Source organism: Panicum virgatum, chromosome 5N (assembly GCF_016808335.1).
Source record: "Panicum virgatum strain AP13 chromosome 5N, P.virgatum_v5, whole genome shotgun sequence".
NCBI lineage: Eukaryota > Viridiplantae > Streptophyta > Magnoliopsida > Poales > Poaceae > Panicum > Panicum virgatum.
Window position 1 is genome coordinate 40,304,502 of NC_053149.1, and position 15,681 is coordinate 40,320,182.

The following is a 15,681-nucleotide window of genomic DNA, read 5'->3' on the forward strand; positions in this document are numbered from 1 at the left end:
CCGCGAGCTCCCCGGCCGCCAACCATGGCCGCCCCGTGGTCCCCTCCTTTTTCAGCAGCAACCCCGTCGGGAAGCCCCAAGATTGAACCCCCTTGCACTCCTCTCTCTCACCATACCCTTGGCTTCGAGAATGGAGGCCGGTAGCGCCGTTCCCGTGGAGCTGAGAGCTCGGGCATGCTGCCATGGCGGCACTGGGAAAACGGGGACGAAGTCCCTGTTCGTTCCCGTGACCCTCACTCCCACCCTATTTTGTTTAGACTAGCAAGCCTATTAAGCAAATTAGGAACCAGCCCACTAAACGCAAAGCCCAAACCAGCAGCCCATGCGCCAATTCGAGAGGCACAAGCAAAACCAAAACCCACTCCGGCCAATCCCGTGCAAGCTGGGCTCCAAATCATTTTCGGAATTTAATTAGTAGTCAACCATTGCAAAGCCATATCTCACTCATCCAAACTCTGATTCACACGATTCTTCTTTCTAAATTTCTATGAAATCATATACAATCCATTCATACTATTTTCATCTCTCCGTGAACCCCGGTCTAGCCCTTGAGCATCTGTTTAACTTATCATTTCATGCGCCAAAAATCCTCCGATTGACCTGAAATTCGACCACGTCATTTCCAATATAATTTTAGCCATGCCATTAGAAAATCTCATAAAAATATTCTTCCTATCTTTCTATCTTAATTTTTCCCGATTCGAGCTCAGCAATAAAACCTTTATTTCGTTTTCTTGATTGTGTGTTTGCTTGTGTGCGTCGTAGATCACGGTGTGAACGAGGGAGAACCCATCGACGAGCATTACTACGAGCAAGTGAACGAGGACCAGTTCCGCGACCCCGAACCCGAAGGACAGTACCTCGATCAGGACATCCCGGAAGGCTTTGAGAACGGCAAGTTCAATCCCGCCCTTTGATGCATATTTTGTCCTAGTTTTTATAAACACAACCTATTGGCCTGTATTACAAAATTGCATGTGTTTTGTCTGCTGAAAACATGGTTGGATAGCCACCCCTTGATTTGTTATACCCATTCCTTGACCACCTAGATTAATGTCTGAATGTGTTTTGTTTGGACGTTAATCGCTGCTAGAACGCTTAGGATCTTATACACAATACCACTTGTTTTTATAAAGAAAATGTGTGCGTGTGTGGGAAGGGATAAAAGTGGAATTTTCGAAAGATGAGTCTAGACGGGATGGATGGCATTTCTGTGTGATTTGCCGTTTGGTGTGCTTGTGTCTGTGTGGCAGAGCAAGGAAGGGAGATATCCATCTTGTCACCATTAAAGACCGAGTTGGTGTGTCATCTCACCTACCTCTACTATCGTGCAAACCACTCGACCGTTGAATGGGCAACGGCTTAGCATAAACCCCACTAGTTAGTCTGATAGCCATCAGGAGAGCTGAGAGCAACGGGTGATCAAGGAGAAGGGATTAGCTCTGTGTGACTTATGCTCCGGTTAAAACCTCTGTGATAGGTCAATGACCCCTTGGTGCATCCCGTGATGGCTAGTCAGGTCTAGCTAAGGTGGGTAATGGCTTTGTTGGAATCTGCACCGACACTAAGGTGATCGAGTTGCGGTACCCCGCTTGTGGGTAAAGTTGCACACCTCTGCAGAGTTAAGAATCTATTCGAATAGCCGTACCCACGGTACTGGGCGAGTTACGGTGTGGTCACATAACTAGTGTTTACTTTGGGATGGGTTGGCGTGAGTTGTTTTGGAATCGATTCCGTCAGTTGTGCCGTGTGCTACGGCGGATAAGGAGTCCGGTAGCAGCTTAAAACTTGGATCCTGTGTGGATCAACCCCTCGTGTTACTCGGTACAAGAAAACTGGTTTTGGAAAATGATTTCTTTCAAATGAACCCCTGCATAAAATATTGCTTTCCGCAAAATAAACCCTAGCCTTATCCTTGATTTACCCTGTGCATTATATTCTGTTTATACCCCATCCGTGGGTGTGGTTGGACTTGCTGAGTACGTTTGTACTCACCCCATTTCTTAATTTTTCAGAGGAAGATCCAGACTTTGTTCCAGAAGACGTCGAGTAGGGTACCGTCCTGCACCCAGCCTTGCCTATGGATTAGGGTCACCCGCAGGAGATACCGCGTGGCGCAAGACTCTGATGACCCCCTTTTTATAATTAATATCGCTGTGTGGGTGTGGGTTGTAATTCTCGCGATAGTGGCGCTTCTCTGCTCACTACCGCGTAGAGTTGTACGGTAATGAACCATCTGATGTAATAAATGTGTCATCAGCCTCCTGGGACTGATTTTTGTATCACATTTAAATCTTCTCTTATGAGGGGACGTTTCAGCCGGGCCCGAATGACCATCTATAGTAATCTCTGCCACTCATTTTCGTTCTGCACGAATCTTCGGGGCTGATTGGTTGCCTGGTTTTACCCCATCCAGGCTCCCGAGATTCGACAGACGCGTGTTTGGTTGGCTGGAGCAGCCCCACAGCCTGGTCCTCGCGATGCAAAATGGCTGTCCGAGCCTGGCTCTCCACGGATGGAGCAAGCCGACCTTCCATCTCCCCACCGCCGGTCCACCCAGGCCTAGACGGCCCAAAATCAAGTCATCCAGACCGACGCCCCCCTCCCCCCGACTCCTGTCTCCGGATTGCCCCCGCCCGGCCGCGCCGACTCGCCGTGGGCCCGTCTCGCCCTAGCCGCCCGTCCTGCCGGGCGCCGCCGCCTTGCCCCGGCTGTCTCGCTCCCAGCGCCCGGACGCCCGGCGCTAGCCGCCCCCGGGCCCCGCGCGCGCCGCGCCCAGGCCGCGCTCGCGCAGGGGCCAGGCTCTGGCCGCCTGCCGCGCGCCCACGCCGCGCCGGGGTGCCGCCGCCGAGCTGCGCAGGACCGCCGTGCACGCGCCGTCGCGCACGCGCAGAGCAGGAAGCCATCCAGAGGCGGCAACGCGACGGCCGACGGACCGCAGCGACCACCGAGGCACCGACCGGCGACCAGGCAGCGGGCATCGTCCTCGTACAAAGCCAGTGAAGTGAACCAAGGTGAGGATTGACGAATTTATCCATATTTCGTGAAAATGTGTCATTGCAATTTGTGATTACTTATGAATTTGTTAAAAATTAGCAGCAATACAGTGAGGAATTTTTTTTCTGAAACTTGAATACTTGCAATTTGTAGGTCTGAACTTTGGGCTGTCTTGCACCATTTGAAATTTTGAATACCCACCTCTCAAATCAACCCGCCCCTGCCATGGAGGATGCCCTCGCTGCATCTCCCGTGGTGCCTCCTCCTGCCCCCCTCGCCGCCGCTGCCGTCCTAACTCGCCGGCGGTCGCACCTCGACAGTGCCTCCTACCGCACGCTCTCCCGCCTCTTCTCCCACCGCCTCCACCTCCAGCCTTCTTCCCGAGTGGGCACTGCACCGATCGAGGGCGAGCCCGCCGTCGCGAACCCTACCGGCGGGCACTCCGGTGATTCTGCACAGGTGCCTGAAGGCGCCGATTTTGATTGGCTGAAGGATGTGGAGAAAGAGGTGGCTGATGCGGGAGGCCCTTCACTCCACGAGACCGTCTCACTAGCGAGGGAGCAACTGGCCACGGCGAACCCTACAGGTGACCCTTGTGAGGCTGAGGCTCCGCAACACTCACATGATGATGTGGATGAGGTAGTTGCTGTAGAAAGCACCTGTGGTAACACCGGCGCCGTGATTGAGGAGTTAAAGATTGGAGCTGGAACGCTGGTGGTGGAGGACGATGCTCTGAAGTTGGTGAAGGCTTGCTTGGAGACTACTGAGGTTGACGAATCAGTAGATGGAGCATTGGGTAATGACGATGGGCAGCTGCTGCTTGACGCGATGATGACCAACTTCACTGGGCTGATTGATGATGTTGGTGCTGGCGTGATACCAGTGCAGACTTGTGTGGTTTCTGGAGGTGAGCTGCAGAATAGTAAAGCATCTGAGGATTTGAAACAATCAGGAGGTGGGATTGAAGATGGAGAACCTGTGAACAATTTAGATCGTGAACTGAATGAAGATGGTGGTTTCGAGGAAGGAGAGATTGATGGTGAGTTTCAGGATTTGGATTCAGAAGAATCTGGAGATTCTGAGCTTGTTGATGATGATAATGCTGAAGATGAGAAATTGGGAGGTGATTCCGTTAGCAGGGGCTCAGGGGCCTGTGACCATGGCATACAGTCTGTAAATTTGCACCCGAAACCTGAAATTGTAGGAAATGGTCATCTTACACTGAACAAGGATGCTAATTTCAGGGGTGATGAACAAATATCTGTTACTAGGGCTCAAGCTGTCAGTTATGATGAAGTTGTGGATTGGAATGAGACGCCGCTGCCTGGCAATGAGGTATTGAATACATGTCTTTTTTTATATATATATAAACTGATCAGTTTCAAAGATTACCTATTGTTTCTTCTTCTGTGTAATAATGTATTAATGTATTTTCCAGTTTGTTTACCTAGTGAGGTTCAATGTTTCATGTGATGCCAATGTTTCCCAATATTGAATTCAGTAGGGTTTTGTTTTTTTTCCAAATCATACATGTCTAGATTTTAAATTCCACACCTTACAAGTTACAATGATACAACATTTACACTCTGTAATACAAGCACAAAGCTCCATGCCAGAGATGGCTATCTTTGTGCCATGATTACAATACATTCTTCTCTGCTGATATTGTTTTGACTGGATATACTGATTTTCAATATCTCCCCTTCAAATCTATTACAGGCTACCAACCCTGGAAAGAAGAGAAAACGCTCTTTGACAGAAGAGAGGAAGGCTAAAAAGACAGTATGTTATGGTCTTGGCACCTTTTGAATTCCATCGCTGTTATCTGAACTGTGTTTTCTGAAGTGTGAAATTTGCTTTCCAATGTTATGGACAATTGTTGCACAGGAAAATAAAAGAAAGAAGCGGGCAAAGCAACGGATAGCTGATGGAGTAAAAAGACCAAAACTTCAACATGTTACAAAGCCAAAAAAACCTTGCCACTTCTATGACCATGGGAAGTGCCAGCAGGTAAATTTTATCTGGCCACCTAACTTATTTCACTGGGACCACATTGTGTTTTTCATCTAGTGCTACTTTTCTTTTTACATTTTCTGCTATCCTTTGGGCTGAAAGTTCATCTATGCTGCTAGTTCCTTTGTATTGTGATGTAGTCATAGATTGCTAGGTATCATGATCAAGCCTTATGAAATGAAGAAGATGTTAACCTAAGTTGTTTCGTGTGTATTATTTTCTATTTCATGCTGAGTGGATTTTTCTATTGTTGATAGTTAGAGAATCTGATTTCCCTTTTCTCTTTTGCAGGGAAGTAAGTGCAAGTTCTCCCATGATTTTACACCATCAACAAAATCTAAGGTATCTATGATATCAAATTTATCATTTGATTGTTGTGTTTCTTGTGCATTATAATTATACTGTTATGAGTAGTGGGTTTCTGTACAGGGGCTTATCCTTCAAATAGACCTATTTTATCCAATGCCATCCCTCAGTCTATGTTGAGTTATGGTCCTATATGTAGTAATAGGATACCAAGACCACTCACTCAAAAAGAAAAGGAAAACATGAGCACATTTCGTCCACATTTGCCCATACTCTATATTTCAGTAAAGTTCCATTTCGAACTTGAGCAAGATGGTAAAGCAAAATGTCCCTACTGATGCTTATTTAGGTTTTGCACAAAATTATGAGTGCTCACATGATACATCAAAATGCATCTAACTACTATTACTTGTTTTGATGCATGCCATGTTTTTCTAATACATTTTTCTTTCTTGCAGCCCTGCAAGCATTTTGCTTGTGGTTCTTGTTTGAAAGGAGATGATTGTCCATATGATCATGAGTTGTCAAAGTATGAATGCCATAACTATAAGAACAATGGCATGTGCATCAGAGGTGATAGATGCAAATTCTCTCATGTGGTACGTAATTGACCTAATGTTTTTCTGCCTTTTCCTTATTTATAAGAGGAGTTTTTTTGGCAACCCGTTAAATGATTGATTAATTATACACAGATGCGAACTACGGAAGGTACTCCCACACAAGATGCAAAGCCATCTGATGCTTCACTGGCATATGAGAAAACCAACCGCAGAGAGCATACAAGCAGCCAGAAAACCTCAACAGTTCACAGTGGTGAACCTGTGACCTCTGCTTCTACCAAACAACAGTGTTCCATCCTGAAAAATCTGTCTGGCTTCTCTATCAATTCTCAAAATGTGTCTAATCGTATTCCAAAGGGTGTGCAGTTTCTTCCGTTTGGTAAAAGTGGATCAAATTCGAGCAGCCCGCACCTGGATGCTTTGTCCATTGAGAAGCCTAGGAATGCTAATGCCACTCAACATCAGTACATTGGAGGACATGAAGCAGAGAAGCAAAAAAATGCCAAGAAAAATGATCAGGAATCACTGCTAGATGAGAAGAATTCATCAAAGGAAGCTACCATGCTTCCATTTTCAGACCTGAAAAAAGCTAGTTTACCTATTAATTCTGCTGCAACATCAGTACATACTCAGCCGGAAATCTCCGAGGCCTCTAGGATTTTTCAGGAGTTCTTGTTTGGTGCTGGCAGTTAGTGTAAGAGAGGTAGGAGAGAATAATGACTTGTATTACTCAAAACCCTAGAAGGGTGGGATATATAGATCCTATACATGGGCCTCTATACATGGGCTCACATATACACCAACATTCCCCCGCAGTCTGAACAACCGGCACAGCGGTGTTCAAGACTGGACAACAAGAAAGCCAACACCCCCCCCGCAGTCTGAACAACCGGCGCAGCGGTGTTCAAGACTGGACAAGAAGAGAGTACAAAAGGCAAATACCCCCCCCCCCCCCCCCCGACAGCAACAACTAGCCACCTGCTACGTTGAGGCTGGAGCGAAACTCCGAGAAGGTTGAGGAGGGTAGTCCCTTAGTGAAGATGTCGGCAAACTGGGAGGTAGTCGGGACATGGAGTACCCGAACATCGCCGATGGCGACCCTGTCGCGCACGAAGTGTAGGTCGATCCCCACATGCTTCGTCCGCTGATGCTGGACGGGGTTGATGGAGAGATACACGGCGTTGACGTTGTCGCAATAGACGAGCGTGCTGTTGGCGAGCGGGCTGTGTAGCTCCGCCAAGAGCTGTTGTAGCCAGGACGCCTCCGCCACGCTGTTGGCGACAGCCCGGTACTCCGCCTCGGCACTAGAGCGGAAGACAACCGGCTGCCACTTGGACGACCAGGAGACCAGGTTGCCGCCCAAAAAGACGGCGTAGCCGGAAGTGGAGTGACGAGTGTCCGGACAGCCAGCCCAGTCAGCGTCGGTGTAGACCACCAGCTCAGCAGAGGACGAGCGGTGAAGCACCTGGCCGAGGTCCACAGTACCACGGACGTAGCGGAGACGCTTCAGCGCAGCAAGGTGTGACTCCCGGGGATCATGCATATAGAGACAGACCTGCTGAACAGCGTATGTGAGGTTCGGCCTGGTGAATGTGAGGTACTGCAAAGCGCCGGCTAGACTCTGGTAGGCAGTAGGATCAGCCACCAGATCACCCAGATCAGCAGACAGCTTCGCCTGAGTGTCGACAGGAGTGGAGCAGGGCTTGCAATCAGTCATCCCAGCCCGCTCTAGAATATCAAGTGCGTACTGCCGCTGGTGAAGGAGAAGATCAGACGGGCGAGGCTCAACAGTGACGCCCAAGAAGTGGTGGAGCTGACACAGATCCTTCATAGCAAACTCCTGCTGCAGAGAGGAGATGACACTCTGAAGCAACTGCTGACTGGAGGCTGTGAGCACAATGTCATCGATATAGAGCAGCAGATATGCAGTCTCACCCCCCGGCGGTAGATGAAGAGAGACGTGTCAGACTTGGCCTCGGTGAACCCCAATGTCAGCAAGAACGTGGCGAACCGAGAGTACCAAGCCCGAGGAGCCTGCTTCAGACCATAGAGAGACTTGTTGAGCCGGCAGACCATATCCGGATGACTCGAGTCCACAAATCCCGCTGGCTGAGAGCAGTAGACAGTCTCTGACAGAGTGCCGTGAAGAAAAGCATTCTTCACGTCCAGCTGGTGCACAGGTCAAGAGCGCGAGAGCGCAAGCGAGAGGACCGTGTGCACCGTAGCGGGCTTCACCACTGGACTGAAGGTCTCATCATAGTCCACCCCAGACCGCTGGGTGAAACCCCGGAGGACGCGGCGAGAGGTGAGGTCAAAGCATCGGTACCCCTTGTGGTTAGGGGAGTAACCAAGAAACACAACGAGACGAGCGGGGCGCCAGCTTGTGAGGAGCAGTGGCGGAGATGTTAGGATAACATGTACACCCGAAGACCCGAAGGTGGTCGTAGCGAGGAGGGGTATCAAAGAGTGCGTGGTGTGGAGTGGGAGCAGGAGAAGAAGTGGACGGAAGACGGTTAAGCAAGTAGGTGGCGGTGTGGAGGCTCTCGGCCCAGAAGCGCGGGGGCAGAGAGGCCTGGATCAGAAGGATGCGCATGACGTCGTTCGTCATGCGAATCATCCGCTCAGCCTTGCCGTTCTGGGGAGAGGTATACGGACAAGACATACGCAGCTGAACACCCCGAGAGAGGAAGAAAGAACGGGAGGTGGAGTTGTCGAACTCACGCCCGTTGTCACACTGGACGGCCTTAATGGTGAGGCCGAACTGAGTGGACACCCAGGCAAAAAAGTGGAGGAGGGTGGGGAAGGTCTCAGACTTGGCGCGCAAAGGAAAAGTCCAAGAGTAGTGTGAGAAATCATCGACCACCACCAGATAGTATTTGTAGCCAGAGGCTGAGAACAGGAGAGGTCCACAAGTCACAGTGAACAAGATCGAAGGCATGTGTCGCATGCGAAGAAGAAGAGGAAAAAGAAAGCCGAACATGACGACTAATCTGGCACGCATGGCAGAGGTGCTCAGCAAGAGCCCTAGTACACGGAACATCGGTACTACGACTGAGCTGAGCCAGAACGTCGCGGCCAGGGTGACCAAGACGGCGGTGCCAGGTGGTGGAAGACGGCGTCGCGACAAAAGCGGCAGACGAAGAAGGCGAGAGTGGTGCAGCGGAAGACGGAAGACGAAGGGTGTAAATGGGCCCCGTGCTGTCACACCTGAGTAGTGGACGCCGGGAGGCCGAAGCCTTTACAGTGAGGCCAGAAGAATCAAACTTGATGGAACAAGAGTTGTCAGCTGTAAACTGACGAATAGAAAGAAGGTTATGAACCATCCGAGGAGAAATAAGGACATTGGGAAGACGAAAAGAACTAGGAGCAGAACCAACGGCGGTGACAGGAAGGCAAGACCCATCACCAACCATGATGGAAGGACAAGAGGGGTGTGGGGGTCGGACAGAAGAGAGGATACCGGCATCTGGGGTGGTGTGGAAGGAGGCACCCGAGTCGGCGATCCACTCGGTGCTGACCGGCGGCGTCCGCCCCATGGCGCTGAAGGACTGCGCCAGTACGGCCTGGTCCCACCCCCCAGGCTAGGTCGGCTGCTGACTGGGCAGAGCGGGTGGGGTCCAGAACGGTGTCACACCGGTGAGCATGGCCACCGGCTGGGGCGGAGGACGAGTCCCCCCTCCCTGACCCTGAAACGGCCACATCGGGATGTGCCCTGATCATGGGGCGCTGAAAGATGGCCAGGGCGTACCTCCAGGGCCAGAAGCAGGAGTCGGAGTGCCCTGACGGCCTCCAGCACCACCACCACGTCCCCTCCGCCGACGACGCCCGCTGCCTCCCCCACCCCCGGTCTGGCCGGTGAGAGGAGCACCAGGTCCAGATCCAGAGGGCGGAGCCTGGTGGGAGGACGAAGTGCCGTGCTCGAGGAAGGAGACAGGCGGGACAAGGAAGTAGGGCGTCTCTGCGGCGGCCCGACGAGTGAGAGCGTCGGCCGCGGAGCGCTCGCGCTCCCAAGCGAGGGCAGCCGCGCGGGCCCTCTCCTGAGCCGCCGCGGCCTCGGACTTGGCGGCGCCGAGGGCCGCGGCGAGAGCCGCGTCGGCCGTAGCAGCATTGGTGGCCATCGCGGCCACGGGCGGCGCGGGCGCGGGAAGAGGCGCCGAGGGCGCATCCACGGGCTACGTGGGCGGCAGCAGCGGTGGCCTGCGCGTGGGCCGCTGCTGTGCCGGCGCCGCCGCCGGCCTCCCTGGCCTTGTCGCCCGTGTGGCACCATCCCGCGGTCACTCCTCTGGCCGCGCCCAGCGCCGCCGCCGCAGCCCAGACACGCCCGCGGCCCTTGCGCCCTGGGCTGCGGTGACAGCGGCGCGGAGGGCGGTGCAGCGGTGGCGGCGGCGGCGGCGCTGGGCGCGGCCAGAGGAGTGGCCGCGGGATGGTGCCACAAGGGCGGCAAGGCCAGGGAGGCCGGCGGCGGCGCCGGCACAGCAGCGGCCCACGCGGCCATGGAGGTGGCAGGGGGCACGGCCATGGGGGCCCTGCGCGGCGGCGGCAACGCACGCTGCAGCAGGGCCTGCGACCCCGCGGCCGGGGCGCACCAGGCAGGGGCGGGCGCGGCCCGCACGGCCAGGGAGGCCGGCGCCGGCAAAGCAGCGGGCCGCGCGGCCAGGGAGGCCTGCGGCGACGCCGGCACAGCAGCGGCCCGTCCGGCCATGGAGGTGGCAGGGGGTGCGGCCAGGGGGCCCTGCGCGGCGGCGGCAACGCTCGCTGCAGCAGGGCCCGCGACCCCCGCAGCCGGGGCGCACCAGGCAGGGACGGGCACGGCCAGGGAGGCCGGCGGCTGCGCCGGCGAAGCAGCGGCCGGGGCGGCCGGAGCAGGGCCCCAGAGGCCCGCTCCCGCAGCGCCAGGGGACGGCCCGGCAGCGCTAGAGGCGCGCCAGGGCAGGGCAGCGGCTGGGGCGCCAGAGGATGTGCCGCCAGATCCAGAAATAGGGGAGAGGAGGGAAGGAGAAGGCCGGCGGCCGGGCGGCCATGGAGCTAGTCTGATACCATGTAAGAGAGGTAGGAGAGAATAATGGCTTGTATTACTCCAAACCCTAGAAGGGTGGGATATATAGATCCTATACATGGGCCTCTAGATGGGCATCTATACATGGGCTCACATATACACCAACAGTTAGAGGAAAGTATGTGTGCGCTATTCTACCTTTTCATACCTCTATTTTACAGTTATGTTTGTGCTATATTGTAAGTCACTGTGAATTTTTGCCGGTTGTAGTTTATAAGTATTGAGTTCATGCCCATGCCCATGCCCATGTGATACTTCTAATACTCTGCCTCCAGTTTATAGGGCTTGTTTAGTGGACTCCTTGTGAATATTGGTTTAATGTTGAATTTATCTGCAGCTTTGGCACAGAAACCTGACATGATTCCTTTGTTTAGATGTCATGGAAAAGTTGTGAACTCCAATTCACGAGGTAGCGCAATGGGACTTGATGTGTCATATTTTGGTTCCTAACAGGGACTGTTTTGTGAGGCACCTCTCCTGTCAGGTGGGTTCCGTACATTTCTTTCTGTTGAGCTGTTGATTGAAAGATTCTTCCCCATGAGAACTTACTGTATGTGGGCTGATTTGCTTTGCTATCAAGCTTCTGCCTTACCCTTAGTTTGAGGAAACAAAAGTGATCTTGTCAACTTTTTTCATGCCAGGGAGCCCAGATTCCTCCATGCAAGAGCTTTACGTCGGTTGCCACATGAGAATGGCAGGCAGCTACCAGGGCTGCCAATTAGTCTTGGATCATCATCATGATTCCCAGCACATCTGTGGCAGAATTATGGGTCCTTTGGTGGCGACCAACATTAGCCTGGTGCAATGCATGGTCTGGAGTTGCATTCATGCGGTACTCCAGGGGATCTCTGATCCTGTCTCTTGTGTTCAGAATTACTTGTGAACTAGCTGGAGACTGTGGTACACCACGGCAGATGCTGGAGGGGCCCAGGTATGAGCTGGACTGTGGCTGTTGCTTAGTCTCAAATCCGGTTCGGGCATGTCCGGTGCCTACTTGCTGTCGACATCTCTGCTGATGTTTCATCGATTCAGAATTACATTCACATGGTCACTGAGAGGGCTCACATGCTGATTCATCACTGCAGCTTGCCATGCAAGCAGGCATGTGAGCTGTCCCTCTACTCCTGCTGGGCGTGCTGCCACATGAACAGTTGGGTCTGTTCTGCGGATCGTATGATCTATGATGGTGTCATTTCTCTCTGGGAACGAGTTGCCATCATAAGTAAATCCGCATCTTGAGTTCTGTTTTTATGTTGCTGCCTCGTGCGCATGGAAGGAGCGGTTTAGGTGTACCAATAATTGGCACTTGATCTGTTACCAAGAATCTGAGCTGAGGTAAGCCATGGTATGTTACCTTGATGGAAGAGAATTACTATCTCCTCCTGAAAGCAACTGACTCGGCATCATGGTTTGGGCGACTTGTGCAGCTGAACATGTGTCCTTGTTTCGTGGATGAGCTGATTCACGTGTCGATGAGGCAGTGAGATCCTCGTCTCTGAGAAAGTGAGGGCAGCTACTCTGTTTCCTTCCCTGGCTACTTGGTGAAGAATTCTCGTTTACAAGTTTGTGAAGGAGCCCTTTTCTGTCACCTTCAAACACGCCGGAGAAGCTCAGCTCAGCTCATCTGCGGCTGTTGCACACACGCATCCAGCTCCGAAACAAAATGTTTCCATATGTAGCTATGAAGTGTTGCTCCACTAGAATTTCGAGCCGAAACAAAGCTAGCTGCCTCCAAAATTTCATCATATTTGACAGTTACCCTCTTTTTGATCCTATACGCAGCCAACAGTTGAGGCAGGGTCGATCGTCTTGTCTGTGTTCCTTTTCCTTTCTCTCTCTCACAGTTGAGGCAGGGTCGATCGTCTTGTGTGTGTTCCTTTTCCTTTCTCTCTCTCCAGTCAACAGTCGACCGATAGGTTGGTAGACGAGAGCACATGCTCTGGCTGCGTTTTTTCCACAGCCGCAAAGTGAGCAGAATGCCATGCTTACCTGCCACTTCTCCAATGACCTTAGCCTGACAGTGCGTTCCGTTCACCCTATCTCAACCTGAACTTGCTGCTTGACGCCGTTTTGTTCCTTGTCTGTTCTCGTGTTCGCACTGGACTTGTATTCCTCACACCCCTCTCGATCTGCTAACTGGAAAACTCCTGCATTCTTTCTGCTCTCGATCTGCTAACTGGAAAACTCCTGCATTCCTTCTGCTAATGTCCGGCCTCTGAATTCAGATTCAGCTTGAGCAGCTGCTTCCTGGGACGCCTCTGCTCCAGTTGAATCCGTAACAGGATGGCTCCTGTATGTATTGTGTACTCCACTGTTCCTTAGCTGTTGTGCTTTGACTGCTCAGACTGAATCCATTTTGGCCGTTGCTAGACAATAAGCCCTTGTTCATGACTTTACGTCTCTTTCCCAGCCTTGTCAGACAGCAGCAATAACAAGTACAGTTGATGCTCAACTAAAGGTATTTATATTCCTAGAATCAAAAGATTTTTTTTTTGCTATCTACTTCACCACATGTCTGAATCAGGGTCTCGGTTGTTCATGTGAACATGTGGACTCAGGTTTTCATCGAGTGTTTGAGCAACGATCAGCAGCTGGTTAATCTCCATCGGTCCTTTTCTTTAGATCAATTAATCTCCACCGGTTGCGGCTTATCAATAAGGAGCAGGAATAATTGGGGGCTAGTTATGGAGCTCGAGACCTCCAGACCTTTGGGCCTTTTCATTGCCATGTAGCTCGTGCTGTGGTGTCCAGTGCGTCCCTTTCCTGATCCTGTATTTGGTGAAGACACAATGGCATCATGGCTTTCTTGATCCTACCAAAACTCGTTTTTTTTTCTTGGGGGCAAAGCTTGCAGGTAAGGTACCTGTCAGGCCTTCTGTTACTGCAGCTTCGGTCAAGATCAGGAACGGAGGCCTATCACCAAAGAATCCCCAGAACACGATGTCGACCGAGGCGACTACGACGATCCTTGAACCCTGGATTGTGCCTTGTCCTCATGCTCATCATATATCATCTCACAATCTACGCAAACACTCGGCCGCTTCTCCTCACCAAGGGATTAACATGCTGCACACCCTTTTTTTCCTCATGATCTTTCTGTCCAATCTTGTACGAGATAGCTAACTAACTTACCAATTTTGTATTTCAGCAGGTCTGTTTCCTTTTGTTTCGACGACGACAAAATGTGCAATTCATCGTTCAGGGGAGCGTGTGCTTGCGCTGTCGATCAGATTATATTCCAGCTTTCATGGCTCATGTTGCCTGAACCCCTGAGCTTCCTTCTCCCAATTGGTCGACTTCCAGCTCTCTGGTTCAAAAACTACGTCTGCGAGAGTGGGGTAGACCTGTCCTTCTCATGACAGTATGACACGGACATCGCCTATATTCGGGCTCATAATTCGCTCCTTGACCGCCTTTTTAAAAAAAATCATAGATGATTAGAATTTGAGTGCATTGATGCTGATATATATGGCCCTACCTGCAAATAGAAATCACAGTATCTACTATGAGCAGCTCTTGCTTCATGGAGACAGCTAGCATGCAAAACTGTGTGCATTGACTGCTGAAATGCAGTTGTGTTTTGCTCGTATGATGCTGCACCCAAAAAAAAAAACAAGGATGAAGTATACTCCTCCTACCTTTGCTGCTGAGTGCTGACTGGCTGCTGGCACACGATGCCAAACTATCTGCTAATCATTGATGGTGTTGTTGCTCATGTGGATATTCTTTTTGGTCTTGTTATGTTGGGAAAAAGGCTGGATCTAATCTTCCTCTGGATCGACGCTGAAGAGCTGCCGCGATGTGTCAATGATGTGCTGAGAAAAGGCAGACCAGCAAGTCGCGTAGTGGATGAGTGCCTTTTGCAGCCCAAAAGGACCGAAGCTAAAGAGACACGGGGTGAATAGATACATGTGCTTGGTATTGGTATTGGTATCGTCAGTTCTGACAATAATTGGAAACTCAGTCGGCACCTTCTGAACAGCTAGCGTGTCCGTTTTCAGCTCCCGATTCAAAATTTGATAGGTGCAAGTAAGTATGGTTTGCCGTAATTATACCCAGGAGTAGTGGAGATGGATTCCTTTTCTTTTGTAAAGTACTCAGAGTTGGAAATAGATGGTTCTCGTACCGTGATTCAACTAGTTGCCACTAAGAGTTGGAAATAGATGGTTCTCTTACCGTGATTCAACTAGTTGCCACTTTGAATCCTGATTCAGTTAGTAATAAGGTACTTCCTCCTATCCGCTTTTAAATATGTGATGTTTAGAACAAGCAAAATTGATTCTTTTAGGCTATTATTTCGTCTGTTTAAATGTCATTTATATTTTCAAATGGAAGGACTAGAATGTTTGAAAAGCCACTAGGCGAGGCATTTATGCTTTTTTGTTATTAGCACAGAAAATTGAAGGACAAAAAAAAAATACATTATACCACCTGCAGATATTTTGGGAAAACACCTATACAAAAGAGGGGCGCTACTCTCCTAACGTATAGGCACTGCCAAGTTTCTCTATTTTATTACTTTAAACACTGTCATGGTACCACTTGTCTTGCCGAAATATACATACGTCGTTTCATTTTAGATGCTTATACATTATCCCCAAATTCAAATACTTCGAGGGCCAGGTGTCTGGTAAGGGTGGTAAGGTGGTAAAGAGACTTAATTTTTAATTTAGACAATCTAAGGGCCGGCCCCTATAAAGGTTGGACTCTAATCTTATACAATTTTAATATATAAATATTTTTATCTGT

At 50.9% G+C, this 15,681-nt stretch overlaps 2 protein-coding genes across 7 annotated transcripts; both read left to right on the top strand.

Annotated features, from left to right (window-relative positions):
- Positions 1-2,793: 2,793 nt before the first annotated feature.
- On the top strand, positions 2,794-15,071 carry LOC120672260 (zinc finger CCCH domain-containing protein 7-like). Of its 6 annotated transcripts, none has more exons than XR_005674030.1 (11): positions 2,795-3,014; positions 3,151-4,332; positions 4,717-4,779; positions 4,885-5,007; positions 5,302-5,352; positions 5,775-5,915; positions 6,009-6,579; positions 11,307-11,416; positions 11,574-13,390; positions 13,491-13,682; positions 13,780-15,071. XR_005674030.1 is itself a non-coding variant. In XM_039952578.1 (7 exons), the coding sequence occupies exons 2-7, from the start codon at positions 3,223-3,225 to the stop codon at positions 6,567-6,569; spliced, it is 2,049 nt and encodes a 682-aa protein (XP_039808512.1). In that variant the 5' UTR covers positions 2,794-3,014; positions 3,151-3,222; the 3' UTR covers positions 6,570-6,673. The 6 variants fall into 6 exon arrangements, 1 of the variants encoding a protein (XP_039808512.1); XR_005674029.1 differs by having other exon boundaries at positions 11,574-12,267; positions 12,360-13,390; positions 13,491-15,071; XR_005674033.1 differs by having other exon boundaries at positions 11,574-11,863; positions 12,018-13,390; positions 13,491-15,071.
- LOC120674802 (circumsporozoite protein-like) lies at positions 10,394-10,939 on the top strand. The gene has a single exon (XM_039955922.1). The coding sequence runs from the start codon at positions 10,394-10,396 to the stop codon at positions 10,937-10,939; it is 546 nt and encodes a 181-aa protein (XP_039811856.1).
- Positions 15,072-15,681: the final 610 nt, after the last annotated feature.

Excerpts from the sequence above, each read along its gene's own strand:
- LOC120672260 (XM_039952578.1), top strand. The coding sequence starts at position 3,223 with ATGGAGGATGCCCTCGCTGCATCTCCCGTGGTGCCTCCTCCTGCCCCC. Across the intron at positions 4,780-4,884 it reads AGAGGAAGGCTAAAAAGACA|GAAAATAAAAGAAAGAAGCG; the intron begins GTATGTTATGGT and ends ATTGTTGCACAG. Across the intron at positions 5,916-6,008 it reads GATGCAAATTCTCTCATGTG|ATGCGAACTACGGAAGGTAC; the intron begins GTACGTAATTGA and ends AATTATACACAG.
- LOC120674802 (XM_039955922.1), top strand. The coding sequence starts at position 10,394 with ATGGGGGCCCTGCGCGGCGGCGGCAACGCACGCTGCAGCAGGGCCTGC.